General features: G+C 43.8%; 1 protein-coding gene across 1 annotated transcript; it reads left to right on the forward strand.

Annotated features, from left to right (window-relative positions):
• The first annotated feature begins 13,241 nt into the window (after nt 1-13,241).
• TMEM9B (TMEM9 domain family member B) lies at nt 13,242-22,905 on the forward strand. Its single transcript, XM_074841741.1, has 5 exons — nt 13,242-13,459; nt 15,200-15,291; nt 18,723-18,831; nt 19,789-19,923; nt 21,726-22,905. Exons 1-5 carry the CDS (start codon nt 13,376-13,378, stop codon nt 21,879-21,881), a joined length of 576 nt encoding a protein of 191 aa, XP_074697842.1. The 5' UTR covers nt 13,242-13,375; the 3' UTR covers nt 21,882-22,905.
• The last annotated feature ends 146 nt before the right edge of the window (nt 22,906-23,051 follow it).

A 23,051-nucleotide genomic window follows, 5' to 3' on the forward strand; every position in this document is an offset into this window, starting at 1 on the left:
GCAATGCCTGAAATGATCTGGGCTGAGAAGGACTTGGGAGATAAAAAGGCAGCTGTGAGTGGATGTTATGAGAAGCCCCTGGGGTGGTGGAGGGTTTTGCTGAATGATTTATGCCCCAGCTGGTGAATGCTGTCATGATGCAAACAAACATCTCACAGGTGAGGACAAGCACAATCCTGCAAGAAGCCAAAGTGAGCTGGCTGCTCCTTGGCCAAAGGGCTCCCCAGCACTATTGCCTGTGCTCATGCTGTCAGCAAAGCGTGGTGGGACAAAACACCTTTGCCCCTCCAATGTCTTGTCTTCATTTTGGTCATGCCTAAAGTGGAGATGAAGCACGCAAAGAGGAAGATGTTAACAAGAGACTTAGCAGGTCCATCACAGCGCTTCAAAAGCTGGTGGTGGTGCAGGATCTTGATGCTTGGGCTCCTGTAATTAAGATGGCCCATGTGATTAAGACATCAGCACTCACTGGAAACTTTAGAGATCTGAACAGCTGGTGGAGAGTGGCTGTCAGGCTCTCAATTCTATATTTCATTTTAGGTGATGCACCTGAGGCCACGCGGGCAGGCAGTAGCAGAGGAGGAGCACCCTGGGGCTGCAGAGTGGGGCTCTCCCTGTGACCCCAACATCTTCTTCTCCACATTGTTCCAAGCAGCTACGGAGCTGACCGTCCAGTTTAACTCTTTATGTGCTGGCTGCTCTGCAGCAGCACTTGCTGCTGATCCGAGCAGAAAGTCAGAGGACATTGCCAGGAGTAGCCCTACAGCAATGTTATTCACACGCATTTTGTAGCCTGCTGAGATCCACCAACGTTTTTTCATCGCCTTTGCCAGCAGAGCAGCTGATTAGATGAGACCTGCTGGGGCATCTCTCCACAGCTATCTGCAGGGTAATCTGTTATCTAATAGTTCTCCAGGGAGGTCCTTTTTATGGGCTTTTCTATTACTGTTTTGCTGATGATAATGATGCTCAACATGTTGTGGAAACAAATCTGATTCGTGTGTCTCAGAAGCAAATAACTAGATGACTTATTTCAATATAAACATACGTTTTAGGGCTGTACAATCCTTGATTTATTTTATGAGGCTAACATCAGTTAAGGTCTGTATTGCTTTACCACCTGCTCGCTTAATAGATGGATGTGAGGTATTGGGTTTCCATCAGTTGAAAGTCTGTTCCTTTTTGTAAGCCAAATTTTCTCTTTTTTCCCTTTTTCATGGGCTGTGCATTGCTGAGGCTAGCTCAGCCATGTGCTGGACTTCTCCTCTGTTAAAATCCACATCAGTGACGAAAGGCTACAGGCTTTGGAGATGACACTGTAGGTATCAGTGACATTTCACTAGAGATGGCATTGCTGAAAAAGCAATTGATTTAATGATTTTGTTACTAGAGTGGCACTGCCACCGCTTCCCCAGGATGAGACTTCATCACTCTCAAAGTGGGTGTGAAGACAGTCAACAACCTAAAAATACAGGGAGTTCAGGAATAACAGGAAGCCACGGCAGCAGGAGAACTAGCTGGAGGGACGCTGCAGGGACTTTATCTCTTTCTTTTTTTTGATTGCGGCAGGATAGATGCCTGGGGCTTGTGGCTGCCCCCGCTGTGAGACGCAGTTGGACTCCCCAGAAAAGCATCTCGTCGCACACAAGGGAAAGAGGTGCAAAGCTACATGCTCATTAAATGTAAAACCGCTCAGTATCCTAGAAACAGGTGATGTATCTGCAGAAGGTGGGGAGCTCTAATGCCACTTCAGCCCTGCGTGTCTCACCTCTGCTGTCCACATGTGCCCCTAAGCAGTGGCAGGGCCAGCACTGATTTACCTCTCACCTCTTTTCACCTCTTTCTCAAAGACCATGAAAAACAACCTCCTCCCTGCAGTGGACGTGCAGACACTGCTACTGCAGGTGAGGACACCACTACCACCCTGAGGTGCCTTTGGGGGGTTCACTGCCTGTGGGGCTGGCACCGGCCCGTGCCCCGTGCCGTGGTGTCTGGCAGCAGCGTGCTGTTTGTGCCTGGCTTGGCTGGGCTGGGCCGTGCTGCAGCCGCAGGGACCGTGCTGGAGTGCAGCGGGCTGCAGCTGCAGTGTCCCCACGCTTTTGCTGGGCAGCAGCCCCATGGGTGACATGATGGGTGTGAAAACCTTGTGCCCTAGCTTGGTGGCAGAAGAAAGGCAGCGTTGCTCCTCCCAAGTGATGAAGCATTAAGAGAGGGCTGCCAGGAAGCCTGGGACGAGCAACCTGAACTCAGCCAGCTAAAAACTGCCTGCCATAAGGAAATGGTAGGCAGGGCTAAGTATGGCTGTTACCTGCAGCCCCATGGTGCCCAGCTGGCCACCGTGTTTTTGAGGCATTGCCAGCTGGGGAGCTTCTCAATGGCAATGCTGGCAAAGGCAGTGTTGAAAAATACTGATTAAGGGAAAGAATAATACTGAGACCTATGTTCTCAATAAGAAAAACAATATGTTTTAAAGTATTGCTATAAATCTCAGTCCTCTCTTCCTTCACAACAGATCAGGTGGAGGCAGACGAGTGATCAGGTACTCGACGGCTGCAAAACACACTGAATCATGGAGAACAAGGGCAAACGGGCTCCATCTGAGAAACTCTTCAATACCAGACAGCGCTGGCTATTAATTTGAAAAGAAAAATGTAATTGGGGGTGAGTCACTGGTCTTCCCTGTATCACAAATCCCTGGGTGGAAGACAAAGCCCAGCATGAGTGCATTGCAGCCCAGTGACCTGGTTTTGCCCAAGCCAGTAGAGATCAGGACACACAAAAAATGACCAGGATTTTGCCAGTAGCCTTTTTGGGTGCTGGCAGAGAAGGAGAAAACTCATAATTGGGCAAAGCATGACTTGGAGCTGGCATAACAGGGAAACTGGGTCTCAACAGTGCAGATGTTTGAGAATCCAGTGAAGTGGGTCTGCTGTGAGTGGTGCCAGAGGAGGGGCTATTTGGCCTTCTGGCTTGGTAGGTTTAGAGAGGAAATCTGTGGATTTTAAGCTCCTACTCACAGAGAAGTCCTCTACTAAAAACATCGTGACGCTTCTTGGTTTAGGCTTCAATGACATTTCTCAGACTGACTTTTCAGGCTAACAGAAGGGAAAAATGGGCTCTTGTTCCTCCAGAAGGAGACGACAGTGTATTTTTAAAAACAAATTATGTATGAGGGCTAATTAACTTGGCATTTACAGCTTAGCATTCTCCTAGATAAATTTGCTCCAACTGAGACCACATTTTGTTACAAGGAAGCTTCTGCCTAGCTCCTGCTGCTTCATATGCTGTGATATTAAGGTCATGAGCCATCTTCCAATGTCCTGTTCAGCGCTTTCCAATTAAGTAATAAGTGAACCATCCCAGGTATGGTTTAGCTGTGAGGGCTGAGACATCTCTCAATGGGGCTCCTTATGGTCCTGGTCAATGTTTTAGCAGCTAGTAAGAGCCTAGTGGGACAGGCTTCTAGAGGAGCTTGCTACAGAGCAATGATTTAACCAGTGGAGACGCTGTTGTTTCTATTCACCTTAGAGAGGAGCTCTGAAAAGGTTGTACTAATGAGGGGAAGGAGACTATGTAGGTGAGGAATTTATCTCCCTTCTCTGGCACTAAGGCTTTGCCAAATAATTCGCTCTCTGAGCATGCTGTGGTTATGGTTAGCAGGCTGGGGGGATGGATGGCCTGGATGCATGGGCAGGATGGGGCAGGCAAAAAAACCTCCTGTCCTTGCTGCTGCAGACCCCCCAGGCCCCTGCCGTGGTGTGCAGGACACACTCATCAGCAACCTGTCCCACCACAGGAGCTCCAAAATCCTGTTTGCTTATGCTGAGCATGTGCTTCAGGACTATGTAGCACAACAGGGCAGCGCTTGTTCCACTTGGTAGGGAGGTACAGCTGAAGAAAGAAAGCCTAAGCTTGCTTTGACAAGGGGTGGTGACATTATTTGGGTGTTATTTAACTCTCAGGAAAGCCTTCCTTCTCCTGCCAAGATAATTTTCCACCCCAGGGAACACCCCCTGCCCTCAGGAGTGCACCTGACAGTGCGCTACTGGGGATTTATGCATTATCTAAGTAGTTACCATAAAGAAGGGAAAACAGGTTCACCTTTACCTATCCGGAGAGCAACTGAGCAGAGTGGCAGCTGAAAAAAAAACTACTTGGAGAAAGCATTAATGTGATGAATCACTGTGGTCTGTACAAAGAGGGAGTTAATAGGATGCTCTCATTCAAAAATTGTATTAGAAGACGCGGATGGCAATAAGCCCACATCAGTTGCTCTCCCCGCACTTCCGCTCTCTGCCATCCCAAATTGAGTTAAGGTGATCCAGATGCACCTCTTATTGCTTTAGGAGAAAAATATGGCTTATTTTTTCCTGAGGGTCACAGGTAACTAACACAATACAAGCCATACACAGCAAAGATAAAGCCACATCCTCAGCGGTGTGAGCTGCCATGGTCGCAGTGAGATCAGTGGGCTATCCCCAGGGCACAGCTTTGGGAGAGAAAGTCTCAGGACTTGACAGGATGAAGGGATAAAATGCACCAACCATAAGACTGGTTTGTGGGAGGGCTGCAGGTCTGCACGACTATGTGCTCATGTGCAAATGAACTTCTTCCAATCTTTTAGATTTTCTTCTCTTAATTTTTAAGCTTGAATTGACACATCTTCAACCAACAAGGTCAGTTATTCACTTTCCCCACTATTCCCACAATACCAAACTATAAACATAAGTGGTGGTGGTGGGTAAACAAATGAAGGAACCCAAAAGACACATATACAAAAGCCAAATAAAACATTCAATTGTTGTAAAGCCCAGAAGCTCTAATCAGGGCTCCAGTATATTAAATACCATACAAACAGAATGGACTCAGTGTCAAGCTTTTGAGGCTGGTGAGTTAAAATTAGGGCAGCCTGGCTAGTGAAGAAGAGAGGCAGGATGGCAAAAGGAAGGACATGAGGTTTTAGTAGAAATAACTGTGTGCTAAAATAATCCCTAAGAGACTGGTTTTAATAACCAACAATCCCCACAGCCCTCCTGTGTGGAATATGCTGCCTACCACAAAGCCCGTCACAGCTGCATTTTAGGTGGGTGTAGAAGATGGCTCCCAGGGAGCATTGCTCAGAGTTGACTGCCTCCAGGTAAGTCCCACTCTATAGGAAGAAAAGCAAAGCTATGTATTTAGTAGAATCACCTGCATATATTTATTGACCTGAGACTTGTATTTATTGAGCCAGAGTTCATGGCTGCTTGGCACCACTAAACCGCAGGCTAGCCCAAACAGCTTTCAAAAAAAGCCACCCCCACTCTGTTTGAAAAAGGCTCCAAATTTTGATCTTTTTCTTGATGCAGAAAAACTCCTTTCTGCCCTTGAGCTGAGAGAAGTGGCTGCTCTCGTCAGGCAGAGGACAACCACAAGCACATCTCAGAAGCACATGCTGTACTGGGCTCTCTGGAGACTGCTAATGATGTTTGATTAATTTTCATTATCAGTGTGAGCAATCTTTGGGCTCTCTCTGCATCTGTCTTATTTAGAGTTGTCTTTTCTTTCTTAGTCAAATGGCAGCTTCTACAGACAGTGATCTAATTGTTCCTCAGCACCTGCTTGAAGCCGTCCAAGTTAAGGGTGGACATTGTGTAATTTGCAGTACACGTGATTTGGTCTTTAAGGCTCGGATCAAATAAAATGGAATAGCAGATTAGGCGGTAATTGAATGAAGAGGAAGGTAATGCGCAGGCTGATGCCGCGGTCACAGAAATGCTTGGGCTGGACAACACAATAACGGACCAAATCAAAGTATGCATGTTGCGGTCACCAAGCGTCAGGACAAACAGCTTTTCAGCAGATACCCTGAACTCATAACATGCAAACCGCTTCCTGTTTACCAGGGCAATGAGCTTTTGCAGTGGATTTTATACCAAGTCTTTGTAGTGCTATAAAACTCAGATGCATCAGCCAGGGCACAATGAGTTCAGTTCCTGCTGGTGGGGCAAATGCCTGGGGTGGGTTATGTGCTGTCACCTATGGGCCTGTGGGCATCCTCTGATGCGGTGCAGGGAGCACCCCGTGCTGAGCTCTGTGAGGGTGAACCCGGCTCCTGAGTTGGGGCCGTGCAAGCCTTTCGAGTCACGCACAGAGGCGCGAGGTGAGGGGTGCTCAGAGGACTGCTGTCGGAGGAAGGGTGCACAGAGTCTGGCTCGCTGACCAGCTACAGTGCCCTGTTATGGACACTCACCGCCGCAGGACATCACAGGTGGTAAGTCAGCCCATTGCTCACACCTCAGAAAACCTGTCCTTGGTATGGCCATGGCCATACCAGGACAGCACTTGCCCGCCCCCAGGGTTGTTCACATGCTTGTCAGTGTTCATCTGCAAGTTCCTCTCAGTTGGGCAGGCTTGAAGAAGACCTTTTTTGGGCTCCAGCCCTTCGGTGAGTCCCAGTAAGGATCCCAGCCTTTTCTTGGTTATCAAGCCAAGTTTCGATTCCCTCCTATCTAGGTGACAACATGCACTCATTGAGGCAAATACTGAGCAACTGGGGGTCATACAGCCAAAGCCACAGACTAAGCTCTTAGTCTACATGTAAAAAGCAAAACAAACTTAGAATCTGTACCAGAAAAAATGTTTTAAAAATGTTTTCACTTAAAAAAAAGAATACTCCAACTCACTATAGCACTGCACTGAACTGGCAGGCAGGAAAACTTAGCTCACTTTTCTCCACTGTCACCCAGCTTTAATGCCCTGAACTCATCTTTATGCTCCACATTTCTCCTCTATACAGCCAAAAGCATCAGCTCCAAAGACTTTGGCCTGGAGAACTGCTGGCTTGACTGATCTGTATTCGGCCCTTTTGAAGGCCTCACTCCTGGGGCGGTCCCAGGAGGCATACAGCTTTTGGAGGATGGGCAGGATGAGGCTTACCCCCAACAAAAGCAGATCTTCCTCTCCACAATAATTAGTCTGAGTAACTCCTTACCTTCTATTACATGAAATCAGGAGTTATCTGAACTACTGTTATATTTTAATTCACTTCAGCATACATGGAGAATCAGGCACACTGTACCCAGCACCAGTGAAAACAAATATAGTCCCTGGAGCAAAACCAAAAGTGATTCCCAATTACATTACTGAGCAGCAGGGCACAGTGTAATAAGGCAAACCGAACTCAGACATCCTCCCAGTGTTTGGGTGGTGGAGAGCTTAGTGCTCTCTGCTCTGACAATCATAATGTTGCTATTTCAAAAGGACCTTTTTTTTTCCTTGTAAAATACTTTTTTTTTTAACTGAAGGAAGAGGCGTTGTCCAGGGTTGAAAGTTGCAGCCTGGGCACGGCTGTCAGATGTGATGAGGCAGTCAGGGGGAAGCTTGCAGGGAGCTGCTTTGCAGGGTGTTGTCATGGGAACAGAGCAAGTAGGGCATCCGCCGTGCCGTGCCTTCCACACAAACTCTGGCAATGCAGTGGCATAAAATCAATGCCGTTCAGCAGCACTAGGAGAGCCAGCTATTAGGTTGTCTCTAGTAGAGATTTAATCTGAATGAAACGCAAAGGCCAGAGCCTCCCATTGTGTGAAAGTGGTGTCGGTTCTTCTGGTCTGAATGGGGCAAGACGTTACACCAAGGGAGCGAGCATCTAGGCACAGACATCGGAGTGAAAGGACTGACAGTAAAAACACCTGGTGGAACCACAATTTCTTCTAAGAACCCTCTGAAAAAAGGTCATGTTAGAAAGCAGTTACTGAGGGCCTTGTTTACTTAGATAACTTCGCTTGATTTGCACTGTTTGTGCACATTTTAACAGCCTATGAATTTGGCATCCATAATGATTAATGGCAGAATACAAAGGGTTGAGCCCAGTGTGTACGTCACCATGGCGTACAAGCTAAGAATACAAAATACTGCCATAGTGTCAATATTTGTGGTCATCTGAAGTATCTGATTCCCTTTGCACAATGCTGTCTTTGAATGCAACTTACCTCCTTTGTGCAGGTCTACATATGTGGAATTATTAGAATTTTCTTCATGTTTATAAGACATACCTTGTGTGATACTGTGGTTGCTAGGGACAAGCAATGGTTAAGAATGGTTTCCTGGGTAAAGAATACAGAGATTCCTGCTTCTGCAATTATAAGGGATGATGTATCTAAAAAAGAATATTGTTAATGTTACACTGCAGAGACCAGTGAAAGTAGAATCAAATGCAATAGGTAAGCCAGGATCTGAGAAAGGTTGAAAATGCTAACTGAAAAAAGGTTAAAAGAACAAAACTCAATTAATTGCCTCCAAGCTTTCATTCTGCCTTGCCCAGGTCTGCTGACAAAGTAAAGAGCTCCTAATTAAAGCAGTCATCTGCAGCGTAACCATATTGCTGCTGCTGACCCAGGCCAGCAAGATGCTGAGTGTATGCTCCTCATTTCCTATCAACACCAAAGTGTGAATGAGGGGCCCACATCCACCCAGGGCTCACTTGATGTGTGCTTTGGAAAAATGACCAAAATAGCAGGCAAGGGAAGAAAATGGAGCCAACACATGGAGGGGTTTCCAGTTTACTTGTTGAAGTTGTCGATTAAAGCCCCTTTGCTTAGCAACAAGTTTGAGAAAAGTAATTAAAAACTTTACCACAAAAAGGCCTGTAGTTGTATTGTAATCATAGTCTTGCCTTGCCTTTAACATATCTCTCACCGGCTATGGTGTTTCCATGCAGGTTGCAGCAAAGATTGGAATGAAATGGCTGGCACAGTGACTTTACTTTTAGTGCTGATCCCTTTGAATACAAAGCAGGGAGCATGAATTAATTAGAGTAATCACAGTGGATTACTCTGTATGGGGAAGAAAGTGTGGTTCCTTTTTGGGTGCAGTTGCCTCCATGCAAACATGCCTTTGGCAAAAGGTCTCCTGGGGAGAAGAAGAGGGAGTACAAGACAAAGTGCGTGGAGCAGTGCCGACCTTGGCTCTCCCATGGGCAACGCACACAGGGTGCCCGAGCTCCTGCCTGGTTAGGACTGGGCCAGGCCTGGTGGAAGCTGTTAATAAATTTTGGATTGAATAAACAAATGCAGAAGCTGTTCTTCATGCTGCGAGAGATCACGTCAGAGCTGTGGACTTACAGATTGTGGTTAACCAGCTGAAGCCCCCTTCTCATCTACAAGCTGCTGTTCCTTGTATTTGCAGCACATATCCTTTGCTGAAGGAGGGGACATGCACCAGGAATTGCTTTTCAATTAGTGACATATATCACTAATTGAAACCATGTGCAGAACATGGCATGCTCCCCACATATGAGATATGGGGAGTCAGCTGGTACTAACAAAATGCTCCTGTGTGAGAGAGTACTGACTGACCTTGCATTAGCAGAGAGGGACCTTGAACTCTTACAGCCCGCAGAAAAGTCAAGAGTGGAATCACTGAGACAGAAAGATAAAATAAATGCAGAGCTCTTTCAGCACTTCCCTCCATTTGCTTCATATCATAAATATCAATACAAATATAGAAATACAGAGGTAGACAGTTTGTCTAGCTTGTCCTTTCCATATGCACATATTTCTGTTGTGAAAGGCTTTACATAACTTCTAACAGCAGATTGCAAAATAATGCCTCGGTTATGGAAGGAAGCCACCAGCCATTACACTGCATTACTGTAATGTAATGGGTCTCTGCGATGAACTATATTTGGAAAGCTTGCTTTTATTGTAAACCTTGTACCCCATCCACCCCACTGGCATCGATTTCTCTTGGTGTTCTCCAGATACCAAAGACCACGAGGCCAGAGTACCAGCTAGACCTGAACAGAGCCACTGGGGTCTTGGCCCACAACAGAAAACCATGAGACAAAACTGTGCTGTTTACTTTAAGGGATGCAGCAGCAGTGACAGAATGTATTCAAATGGATGCTGGTGACTGATCTGCTGAAAGGTGAATTTCTCATTAGCTTAGAGCAATTGACATCGTAATTAATTGCTTCCCACACTTCTTTGCTAAGTAAAGGCTGCTGTAATAACAAGTGCTGCCATCATTTTAATTTTTTAACTGAACATAGGGAATAGACAAAAAAGAATCTGTATTTACTTTGTTTTTCTTTCTGTGCAAATGTCATATTGCTTTCATGTTGGCAATGACTGCAGAAGTGCTGATTCAATCACTTATTTACATAATCCCTTCAGATTTTTCTTTTGTATCATTGTTGATAATGAAGATATTTTCTCAGTTGAGAAAAGGAAGGGAAGAAGGCATGTTCCGAATGTGAATAGGCTGAACTGACATAGAAAGATGGTAATTTGCATTAGTAAGAAATAATCATAATGCAGATGATTAAAATTATGGTAAATACTGTCTAACCTACCTGCCCTGAGGAACATCCACCCTGTGGCAGTGAATGCTCGTTCAGCTGCAGAGAGCTAAGCAACCCTAAACAAATTGTTTGACTCAGCACAAAGTCTGCTGTTATTACCACTTAGTGCATAAAGTTATTTTGCAGGGAAAAGGTTTTAAAATACTCTTATTCGCATGTGAATCAGTGCAGCACAGTAAGGAGGAGGCTTAGTGCACTGTTGGCTACAGAGATGATGCTACTTTGGGAAGGCTTCTGCAACAGGAAAGGAAAAGCAGAAGCCCGCTCTGCACATACAGTGCTTAGAAATGTAAAGCTCTGTATAAGCTATTTTTATAAGATGACCGAGCAGAAAAGATACGCCCCTGGAGTGGCTCCCCCCCCCCGCCCCCAACACCTAGGGATGCACTGCCTGTGCTGTGTCTTTGTTGCACAGTCTTGCCTTTTGCTCCTGAAAGCCCTGCTCAGGCAGTGCCCCAACAGCCCACACGCCTCACCCCCTCGGTGGCCAGGGTGGGACCAGGGTTTCACTCTCCCCAGAGCCTCAGAAGCAGAGCCTCTGAATGATCAAAGGGACTGCCGGCACCTCTCGGGGCGACTAGGTGTGTGAATATTGATGATGGAGACAAATATGACAGCAGCTACAAATTGTGAAAAGCTCACTTCTAATTCAACAAAATGCACTGATTGCAAAGTGCAAGGTTTAGCTTAGAGAGGCCAGCGCATAGCTGCAACTCTTAAAACAGATCTTGTTATTGAAGCACATGCTGTTATTTTAAAAAAAGCAAATTAGATGTGAGAGCTCAGCTCCATTAACTTGAAGTGAGTTGGTTGGATAAGGACTGAGTTAGCAGTTCAGGGAGCAGCCTGTACACTGCTAAAGCTCAGCCTCCACACATAAACCTTTGAGAGCTCGCTTGAAGATAAAACCTATCTTCAGCCCTTCTGGAAGATTAGATAGCTGAAGAGCAGTTATGGTCAGGGCAATAACTTAATCATTTTTTTTTTTCTTAAAGTCACCTTTCCTTTATAGTTTTTAACTTTTTTTTTTTTTTTTTTTTTTAGCTGTAGGTTAACAGTATTGCTTCTGATACTGTTGTGCTGACAAATAATTAAAAAAAAACCCTGGAAAAATCTAAATGTTAAGATAAAAACTTCCAGTACTTTTTTCTTAACTCATCCAGCAGTTTTTCTTACTAAATCACTGCTTACTGTTTTCTAGGGGAAGAATGGATTCATATTCTAGAAGAAGTAATCTTTACATTGTGCAGCACCAAGAGCCTGTGGCTCACAAGCTTCCATTTCTTTTTTTGGTGCTCCTGGATTTGAGGAAGCTCCAAGACTGGGCTTGAAGGTCCCAAAGCTGTTCCAGCCATCTAAAAAAAGCACATTTATTACCTGTGTATTAGAAGTCTTTGAGCGTGTTAGAAAATTAGTCTACCAGACTATTAGAAATCTTTTCCTACACTGAGCTCTCCCAAATGCAGTGATGCCTCTGAAATGTTATTTACTTCAGCTCAAAACTTGATCTGTGTTTTTCTAAAGATTCAGAGTGTTTTTCAACTCAGCAGTCAATTTGCCCATCGTAGACTACGAGTGTGGGTGGTGAGGAAGACACAGAGCCACCTTCACGCTTCAGAACACTTTCATTGCAGATACAGTCATTACACAGACAAACTGTTTGGCTAAGGCTGAAACCTGATGTATGCTCATTATACTCTGCTGGCAATTTTCCCTGAATTTTAAATAAAGGTGTTTTGTGTTTCCATAGTAACTCAAGCTCCTTTACCAAGATGCCCAATGCACTGTTAGTATTACACAACTCACTGTATTAAAACAAAGTATAATAGCACAATTGAAAAGTATACTATATCTAAAGGATTCTTTTAGTTCCTATGAAATTACAGCCACTAACTGGGGGCTGGGGAAGGAGAGAGGGTATAAGCAGCTTTTGATGATGTACAGTGTCGTTACTTAGCAGTTTAGGGCAGAAAAAAGATACAAGACAGACACAAGGTATAAAAAAGAGGAGAGGGCACAAATGGGCTGAGTCACGCAGCCAGCTGTTCCTCCGTGAAGTGTGAGAGAAGCTGAAAGGAGCCCGAGCGGTTTCCCCGGCTGGGCTCGAGCCCTCGCTTGGCAGCGGCTGCTGTGACAGGGACAGGCTGGATCCAGCCCTGGCAGCATCAGGTGGATTTGGGGCTCCTACCCAAGAAAGTAAAATTTGGAAACCACTTGATCTGCCGGGTCGCAGGGGACCTGGAAATGCTGCTTCTCACCAACCCTGGTTGCCTCTGAAAGAAGGTGAACTTTGCTCTTGGGTGGAAATAATTAACAACCACACTACAAATGGGGAACACTGCTGGAATTCTGCAACGCCTCCTCCGAGAACCATCTGTCTCTCTGTCTGTGTATAAAAACGTATTAAAATTTATATAAATTGCCCTCCTATGTTCAGTTATGGAAAAACTGGATTATCTGCACCTTGGACGTCTCATTTAGAGTGCTGCTTATTATCACTTTTAATCCAATTTCAATACTTTTTGTGTTTCTCTTCTGAAAAACCACCCCGCAGTGGGCGAGCACTCTGCGATGGCTACCGCATCTGTTGGCCCGGGCAAAGCGGCTCCTCCGCTTACCCTGGGGCGCTCCCCGGGGTGTCACTGCCAGGGGACCCCGCGGCCCACCGTGCCGCCACGCCGCCGCCGCCGCCCGCGGGCAGGAGCCGTGCGAGCTGTGGGGACCGGCGGGTACCGGCCGCACCCCCCGGGGCAGCAGGCCCTGCGCCCCGCACGGCGGGTGTCTGGGCGAGGTCCCGGCCCGGTCGGGGCCCGCCCCTCACGGCCCTGCCCGGGGCAGCGGGCCCCGCGTGGGGCCGGCCCGCACGGACACTCCCTCTGGCCCCGGAACCCTCCGGCGGCGCCGCGGTTCCCGCGGGGACGCCACCGCGGCCGGACGCCGCCTCACGTGAGGCCGGCGGAAGGCGGAAGTGATGGCGGCGGGCGCGGCGGGGCCGGCGGCGGCGGCGCGGCGATAAAGCGGTCGGGGCTCGACATGGCGGCCCGCTGCGGGGGCTGGGCGCGCCTCTGCTCGCTGCTGGCGCTGGCCGCTCTGGCGGGGCTGGGTGCCGAGGCCAAGGTGAGCGGGGCGGGGCGGGTCACGGTGCCGCTTCCCGGTGCTCTTCCCGGTGCCGGGGCTCTCGCCTCCTCCGCCCCGCCGGTCGCTCGGTGCCCCCCGCGGCGCCTCGGCCTGCTTTGGGGCGAGGCCGGGGCCGGTGGTGTCGGCCTGGTACAGCCCCGCAGCCGCCCCGCGGGCTCCGGGAGCGGGCGGCGGCGCTTCCGTGGGGCGGCCGGGAGGAGCAGGGCCCGTCTGCCCGGGGGCGCCGGTGCCTGCGCCGGCCTTCGGTTTGCGGCAATTTGTGTGTTTTTGACGTGGTGCCCGGGGCCGCCGTCACGCGAAGCGACAAGTGACAGTCCCGTACTTGCCGAGAAGGCCGTGCGGGAGCTGAAGCTGCTGCTGTGGGGGTGGCCGGGGCCGGGGGCTGCCCCGCGTCCCTGGGCCCTGCGCGGGCGCTGCCGGCCCCGGCCGCCTCACCCGGGCGGAGCGTCCCCAGGCGCTGCTGCTGCTCCCTCCCCGTTAATACCGGGCACTGTAAGCTGAGCGTCTCCGTGGGTGACTGGGAGCATCGTGTCTCCTAACAGTGAAGGTCTTTCCTATTGTCCCAACTACCTGCGTGTCTGAATTTTCTCCTTTTTAATGGCGATCAGCCATCTGACTTTTCTGTGGTGAGACCAGAAGTGCCGTCAAGATTTTCTTAACGATCTGTACCCACTTGGTGTTACTCTGACCTGATGGTTCCGTGTAGAAGTTTATTGGCAATGTTTCTTAAGACATTCTTTTGCAATGTCGTTAGAAATTGCCCTGAACTTCAGATAAGCCATGTTTATCCTTTGGTTTTTTTATTATTTACTTAAATAAGATACTCTGATTTGGGTTTGAGAATGCTTTTGTCTATAACCCCTTGCTGACCATCTCTGTTCTCTCCAAAGAGTTTTTGGTTCCTATGCAATTTGGGAAAGGAAGGAGTTATCCTATTTTGATGTACTACACAAAGTGGTCTTTTTCCAAAATTCCCTTCTTCCCGTTAGTGGCCTAAATGTTAATTTTATGTGGTACTTCTTTCTCCCTGTCCATAACAGTTCATTTTCCTCCATTCTTTCTGCAGTGCCTCTTGTTGCTTATGCAAATTTTAACTTGTATGTCTAAAACTTGCTTTTACGAGTTTCTATCACTTTTCACATTTATTTTGCCTTTGTTTGGAATTACAATTTTGTACTTTTTTTCTCTACCATGCAATATCCTGCTGCTGTTTAAGAGAAGAGGACTGTAGGTTGTACTAGTTCTCATAATAATTTTCCTTACAGAGCTGTTTCTGTTGTGGTCAGGGAGGATAGAATGACCCACAGAGGTTTCTTTGCCAACTTCCATTTAAGGTTAATATTCTTTCATTGATTTTAAGCTCATCACTCTGTCTATGTTATGCAGTTGTCTTCATATTGAACAGTTGAGTATACCAACATCAGTAACTTCAGAATGTGTGTTATTTCTTAAAAAGAAAAGTGAGCTTAAACTCCAGATTTTTCTCCTGAAGGATGCATTTGGTATCTAAAATAATAGTGTTACTTGACAAATTGCTCTGCTTGCTTATTAATTTTGAAAGGTTGTTCTTAAACATGAAGGAAATCGTGAGTAGGACTATTCAAAGATACTTGAATGTAGTTTGTGTTAAATATTTCAGGCATTATGTGAAGAGTGCTTTTTGTATCTGGCTATGGTTACTGATGATAATTTGTTATAAGCATGTTGTTTACTTTACAGAATTCCGAAGATGTCCGATGTAAGTGCATCTGCCCACCTTACAAAGACCATTCAGGCCAAATTTACAACAAAAATGTTTCACAGAAAGACTGGTGAGTGTGTGTGGTACAAAAAGTTATAGTGAGTTTTACTAGGTAAAGACTTTTTCCATAGTAATTATATGTGAGTCTCCTATAGTGCTGCCAGGAGAAATTACATCTCTTGCATAACTTCCTAGAACCTCTCTTTTAAAAGTATTCCAGAATTAAGCTCTATCAAGGGACAAGGCTTGAAATCTATAGTTTTTGCCCTGTCTTCTGGTTTACTTGTTTGCATATTTAGTTATTTATTTAGACTTGGAAGTAGTCAAAGGGAAGAGGGTATTGTAATCTGCATTCAGTGATGTGTAAATGGTGTAAAGGCGAGGGGGCGCGACCGCGGAACTAGGGCTTGAGAGTATTGTCTCCTCTTTCATTATTCTTCAAACCCATCATATCATCTAGACTTTTGTTTCTGGAGACTTCTGTTCTTCGGAATTGCAACCAGAGAGTGCAGTTATATGAGATGGCCTGAGCCATCTTGCAACACGTTTTTTCAGAGAGAGGTAGGTCTTGCATCTCTCTGCACCAGCAACATGCTCTGTTGTATTATTTAGGCCAGCTACAGCATTGGTGAAACTCTTCTCCAAGCTGAGGACTGATGTGCATGGCCAGGGCTTGAGCGGTTGGGGAAGAAAGGAAGCTGACAATGATTTGTTACATTAGCTTATCTCCCTTGTGTAATTTCACCTTGAGTATCATTGTCTGTGTGAATCATACAAATAAAAAGCCATGTTTTAGAGTTGCATTGATGTTCGAAGTGCTCGGGGATTCTTGGGTCAGCCTATAAAAATGTGACATGCTTCTTGATGTGTTGACTCTTCTTCAGTTACATTAAGAATTTATAAAAGACTTTTTAGTCTGACGAGTAGCAGCAGGTTGGCATCTTGATTACAAAAATTTCATGTTCCTGAGTAGGCCCACAAAAATAATTATAGGAATAAAATTAATGATACAGATATGTATAGAGTTGTGCCTTGTCTTATTAGATTACTTATAGGAGACCTGTGAGAAATAACACTGTAAAATATACTGTCCAATCAAAATTACTATTTTTGTCTCACATGATTATCTTAACAACATTAGTCCTACTATGACAAATTAAGTTGTAGCAATGAAACATAGTGGGAGAATTCTAGCTGCAGCAGACATTTCAGAGTAGCAGTGTTACTGCTTTTGCTGTTCATTACTGCTCTGCAAATGGAAATGGATTTTTTTTTTTTCCAGTGGGTACTGCTTAGCATGTACCTTACTAGCAGACAAGACCCTGTTTCCCTTTAAATCAATATTGGTACTGACTGAATGAAAAATGATCTTTGAAGGCTTGACTAATTTTATGGTGACAGATACTGATGCATACAGACAAATTTAATGCTGTACTTTGGCTTCTGCATTGGTGCAAGTGGCTTGTAACTGAACTGGGTGATGTACACAATCCTTTAGGTATTTAGATCAGTTACCCTTGAGACAAGAGCCAGATCAACTTTGAGTGTCTTTATGAATTATGTACAGTATAATGACCACTTAGGGCTGGCTTGTCCAGACATAAGATGAAAATTTAATTTTTCATGTTGAGCCTGTAATGTGCATCATGATACTCTTATTTAGATGCTTCACTTCTTTCACTTGTAGTGGTCTGTTCTTCGGCTTCAGACTGGCAGACAGCACGCTATGCTGACATCAATATGGGCTGGGGTGCTTTGACACCAAACCATTTGCCCTTCTGGACTGGGGTTTGGAACTATTGCAGGCAATCCCATCCTGATGGACAATGTGCTAGGCAAACATAGTGATGCCTGAGCACCTACAGGGTTAAATAACCCACTTGAGAAGTGGTGGTATTTGTATTTTGTACTTTGAAAGTATTGCTGCACAGAGGCTGACTGCAGTGGTGGGAGGGAGGACACCCTCTCTACAAGCTGGATGAACTGGCAATCTGCGCAGAAGCTGCCCTTCTGACTAGCATGGCTTGCCCTGGAAGAACTGCTTCCTCAGTGCTGTTACAAGGGAGAAAGTGGTTGAGTGGGAAAATTGTTTAGAAAAAGATCAGCCTTTTCTACATTTTTCTCTAAAATTGCCATGGAATCATAGTCCAAGGAAAAACATCATCGAAATTCTAAGGTTTTGATAGATTTTACACTTCTTTGCAACTTGAAACACTGAACTGGAGGAAGAAAAGATGCTGATATTAATATTTGATATATTCACAGTACCAGATTTACTACTGTACTTACGCTACATAGAAGCTTTCTGCTCTATTTGTGCAACATATTGATGCAAGCTCTCAGTCATATGAACAGAAATTGCTAGATTAAAACTTGCATGTATTTTTTATTCTGTTGCTTGAATGCTGCACTCCACCACAGAGGAGAATGTAATTTGGCTTTCAAATAAATGAGAAAAATAAGCCTTCCACTCCCTTCCAGAGAATGTGACTTGACACTCAATAGTTTTAGTTAAAGAAGAAATACAAAGAAAACAGAAGAGATGAGTTGGTGTCTGGCCATGTGTTTGCAGGGTTGTAGTCTAGCCCAGCAGAGTGGTGAATCCAAAGCTGCTGCTGTCACTTCATGTGTTTTGTTTCATTACTTGCTTCTGACTCTGCTAACATTAAGTTAACCAGGATGAAGGTGAAACGTGATTTTTGTTCTGTCAGTGCTCTGCAGGGACCCTGGGATGTGAACTCTGAACAACCAACTTGAGTCAGCAGAAAGACCAAAGTGACCTAAGTTACTGGTAGAAGAAGTTGTCTCATGGCAGCTGGATTCTAGTGCTGTGATATAGAGTGCCCATAGGATTGTCAACCATGCTTTTGGCATGGGATTGACTTAGATTTTGTGATCTTTTAAGTCAAATTATGCTTTCACATCTCGGTCCAGTGCTGAAAACTGAATGCTATTTATTCACTATCTTGTTGCTTAGAGAAACAACCCATCTGACTTTTTTCTTTTATGCCTGTAACTTGTGATGGCAAGAAAAAAGAACTTCTGTTCTCTTAAGCAAAGAGAGGTTAATTTCCCTTCAGATAGTGGAAGGATAGAATAAGGCTGTTTTAAATATGATGAAGAAAGAAGTGTATGGCTGGAATTTACTTTCATCCATGATGTCAGTGTCAAATGATGCATTTGTGCTGGGATTCAAATCCTTGGACTTGTTATATTAACGGCTTTAATACTTTCACTGAGAAGTGAAAACATTTTGAGTTAGAAAGGTCTTAAAACTGGTTTAGCAGCTTGCCAATAGCTGAATTTCTTGTTTAAGTAAAATAATTGTGGAGTAGTGATTTTACTTATTCTTTTTTTAAATCTTTCATACCTATAACTTAGAACAGCTGAACTTAAGCAAAGGTGGCTTCTCAGCTTGTGCAGCTGGGGTCTGCGTGTGTAGTAGAACAGGTAAGGTAAAACCAGCTCAAAACTGACTAAGCAGTTTCTGTCTTTCTTCAGTGATTGTCTTCATGTGGTTGAGCCTATGCCTGTCCCTGGACCTGATGTAGAAGCATACTGTTTACGTTGTGAATGCAAATATGAAGAGAGAAGCTCTGTCACAATTAAGGTAAACAATGTAATTCTGTTGGCATATATTAAATACTTCAACTGATTAGTAAATATATCTGTTGTCTTCTAGAGAAACATTCTTTTTAAAGGGAAAATTTTTCTAAAGCAGACTAAGATTTAACTTTTTTTCATGATAGTTGCTCACAATTTATCCTGAGTAGTAACAGCATCAAGCTATATCTGAAGGAATGGGCTTGAGATCCTTTACTAAAGATCTCCACTTTGAGATTAATATTTACACCTTGCTGAAATTGAGTGTTCTAGGGCATTTTGTCAAGCTTTGGACTTTGTTTTCATTATTATTTAGATGGCCTCTCATTATTCAGCTGTCTTGCTTACTATATATTTTCTTTGTCCATTGGCAAGCTAAAAAGCAAAATTGTCCATGTTTGCTCTAACAGATGATTTCTGTATTTTTCACGTTCTTATCCTATTGGAGCCATTGACCCCTAGGCTGCGGTGAATAATTGTGCAGTGCACCTTTTCTTTTATAACACAGAGTCCTTTTTTTTGGTCTTTTAGAAGTTTGGTATTTCTTTTTGCCTTCCCATTTTTCTTAGCGACTGAATGCAGATTTATGCTAGAAAATGGAGACCATGCAGGAACCCCCAAATTTGTCACCCCAATTTAATGGCCAAACTGAACAGTTGTCTTGGTTGAGATGAAATTTAAAACACCAAGTTGTTTTAAGAGAGATAGCGTAAGATTTTTGGCAAGGCATCACTAAGAGAAACTGTTTCAAACTAACATCTGTCTGCCTCAAACCCTTTTAATACCAGGTTGTAGTTTGGTGTTTTTTCTCTGTTTGTGGGTTTTAAGTCATGTGATGACACTACCAAAGATCAAGAGGCTCATCACAAACTTTGCATGTACTCTTCTTTTGGTCCTTGCTGCCTGCTGAGAGACTGTGGGGTAATGTCACAATTGCAGCATAATCTGTGTTTGCATTGTGTAGGTTACAATCATCATATACCTGTCAATTTTGGGCCTACTTCTTCTGTACATGGTGTACCTTACACTGGTGGAACCTATACTGAAGAGACGTCTCTTTGGACATTCACAACTCATACAAAGTGATGAAGACATTGGGGTGAGTTCACCAGAGTGCTTGCCTACTTGGGTTAACATAAAGATTGGGTTGGTTAGTAGTTGTAAATTACTATTTGGGATGAGCAGGTTTTTTTGCCAGGCAGTGTAAATGCATTTCCTGAAGGAAGAAGAAAAGAAAACTGTGTGATGACCTCTGTGAAGCCACTCTTTCATTTTTCACTGGGCTGGAAAGTAGTAAGATGAAGATTGCTTCAGTTATCCCAGCTCTAGACTCATTATTTTTCTCAGAGTAGAAACAGAGTAGGAATGGAGGTGAGCATATAGAGGAGATACAACTTCTTCAGTGTTAATGATCCGTACAGTCTTGTTAGTGATCACCTTTATGCAGATTGCTTACTGCTTAGCTTTCTCTCTACAAAAAGAAAGTAGAGGGGTTGCATCTCCTATTGTTTCAGTTCGAATTTGTTGATACTAAAAATTCAAGAAATTATTATAATGAAGTAAAACAGTGATTGATGCTGAAATAATTTGTTGGTATTACAGCTAGAAACCAGAATGTGATAGTGTATTCCAACAGATAAGAACAGCCCTTTTTTGGGAGGAAGAGGGGAGTAGTCCATTAGTGACTCAGTTTCCTGTTGTTACTGGCCTTTGCAATCTCCAATACAGTGGTTTTGAGTTGTAATAAATGTGGAACAAAATTGTCTCAAGTACTGTTACATTTTTTATGGTGAGATTATGGCTCTTTGGGTCAGAGATTGTCTCTTGTTCTCTGTTAGCATATTTCTTAGCCCAGTGAGGCTAGTGTATTGCTTTGGGACCTGTAGGCATCATCACTTCAGTGGGTATTATTAATGATAGTCTCTGTACTACTAAGAATTACCATTGAGCTACTCTACACAATCATGTCCCAAATAAAGTATCCATTAATGTAAATGTCTTAAGGTGTTCGGGGGGGGGGGGGGGAAGGAATATGAAGTGTAGACATACAAAAAAGTTATTTAATACAAGACATAATTACATTATTTTTCATTGTGCACTGTTTATATGATGCTTTCAGACTTAGCTTTAGTAACATGACTTTGTCCAAAACAGTTTAATAGCCAAATAAAAAGTTCAGTTCCAACTCTTACTGTTTATAATTTGATTTTATTTACCATTAAAAAAAATACAGCTTTGCAGGTACTGTTAGGAAACAGACAGTAAATATTAAACAAGCACTCAGTTATTGTTGAGCTCTGTCACTTAGACAGCTGTATTGACACTTTGCTTTTAGACAGCTCAGTACAATAGGTTTAGTTTAGTAAACATCAGAGTGTGTTGGTTTTATATAGAAGCTGTGTGTGAAGATCCCGAACTGCCTGATGGTAAATGGCCATGAGCTGGCACAGAACTGACTCTTTAATTCAGTTTTAAAGTGAAGTGCATTCACAACAATAACAGGAGGCTCCCAGCACCTGGGTCTGTTCTAGGCTTCTGTCCCACCAGCTGCTAATGGTTGCAAGACTGTGGTTCTGATCTTGCAGCTTGACATGATGTCTCTGGGCAGCAGATAATTGTTTGACAGTACAATGAAGTTTGGTCTATTTGGGAAACCTGTGGAGGTTACTTGGAATGAGAAATTGAATTACAGTTTTAACTGTTTGGAAACTTGCTTGGTCAGTATTACTGACCAGCTCGTTGAAACAGCTTGTTTACCTTAAAACAAACAAAACCCCCAAAAAAACCCCAACCCACAAGTCAAAAAAACCCCCACATCCTTTGGAATGTAACAGCCAAAAAGACTGATGTAATTGCTCGGTGGAATTATTGAGATCTAACTAATTATTTTTGGCATTCCAGGATCACCAGCCTTTTGCAAATGCACATGATGTGCTGGCTCGTTCTCGGAGCCGCGCCAATGTATTGAACAAAGTGGAGTATGCCCAGCAGCGTTGGAAGTTACAGGTCCAAGAGCAACGCAAATCTGTCTTTGACCGTCATGTTGTGCTGAGTTAATTGTGTCTCAGTAAAAAAACTACAGGGAAGTAAAGTGGACTAATCGAAAGAGCTGATTTATGTCTTCCTGATCCTGCCAATTCAGAAGGGTTTTCTTGAATGGTTCATTATTGATTTTAAAAAAAAAAAAAATAAAGAAAAAAGTATTTGAACTTTGAAGGAATGTACTGGAGTGGAAACAATTTAAAATTATTAGTTAACCAAAAGCTAGAATCTTTACATTTTCAAATGGCTTTTATTAACAAAACTGAAAAGAAAACAAACCCTAAGATACCTTGGGTTGCCACTGTGGTACCTTATTTACAGTTGTGACTTTATGGTGGTTTTTAACTATATATTTCTCTCTACTATTTATGTGGTTAAAAAGTACCTTGGAACACAGTAATTACTTAACTCACTAATCACTTTATGTAAAGACGTTTTGTAAATATACTTGGATTTTCTGCTGACTAATGCTAGGTACTGGAAATCTAAATCTTGCTGTGTAGTTTTCATACCGGAGAATGAAATCCTGATTGGCTGTATTCATCATTTGGTTTCTTGCACTCGTACTTTCAAGATGCTTGTACGTCAAGTGATGTTTGCAGATTTAAGGCGAAACTTAAATGGACACTGACTCTTTGAGCTGCATACTTAAAGTACTGTGATGTAGATAAACTCAAATGCAGTGCATATCAAGACAGTGTTGGCATTTTGTTCTATTTTGCTTTAATAGCTTAATATATTGTATGTGTATGATATCTCTTAAAAAAGTCAAAAAATCTTTTTCTTTTCATGGGTAAAGTCTCAGGAGTTAGTATATGATGAAATATTTATTATAAAAATCTTTCTGCATTTGTCTGGATTGATGGTGTAAGGCACATACTTTCTCTAGCACCTGTCATCTTGGGAGTTAGGTGTATTTTTTTATCCGTGACTCTGTATTCATATCTCTTAAGAGGTATACAGTTGCTAGATGACTAACTTTCATATATCCCCTTTGGAATGTATTAATTAAAGATAAAACTGATTTTTGAAAAATGGATTTGCATTATCTATATGTCATTATTTTTCTCCCTTATTACCCTGTGTGTGAATTCCATCTATAAAGCACTTCTCTGAAAATGCTTCAGAGTAGAAATATGTACTTGTTCAGTGCTTCAGTGCTTCGATAAAGGAGAGAAAGGCTCA

This window comes from Strix aluco, chromosome 16 (assembly GCF_031877795.1).
Source record: "Strix aluco isolate bStrAlu1 chromosome 16, bStrAlu1.hap1, whole genome shotgun sequence".
Taxonomy (NCBI): Eukaryota; Metazoa; Chordata; class Aves; order Strigiformes; family Strigidae; genus Strix; species Strix aluco.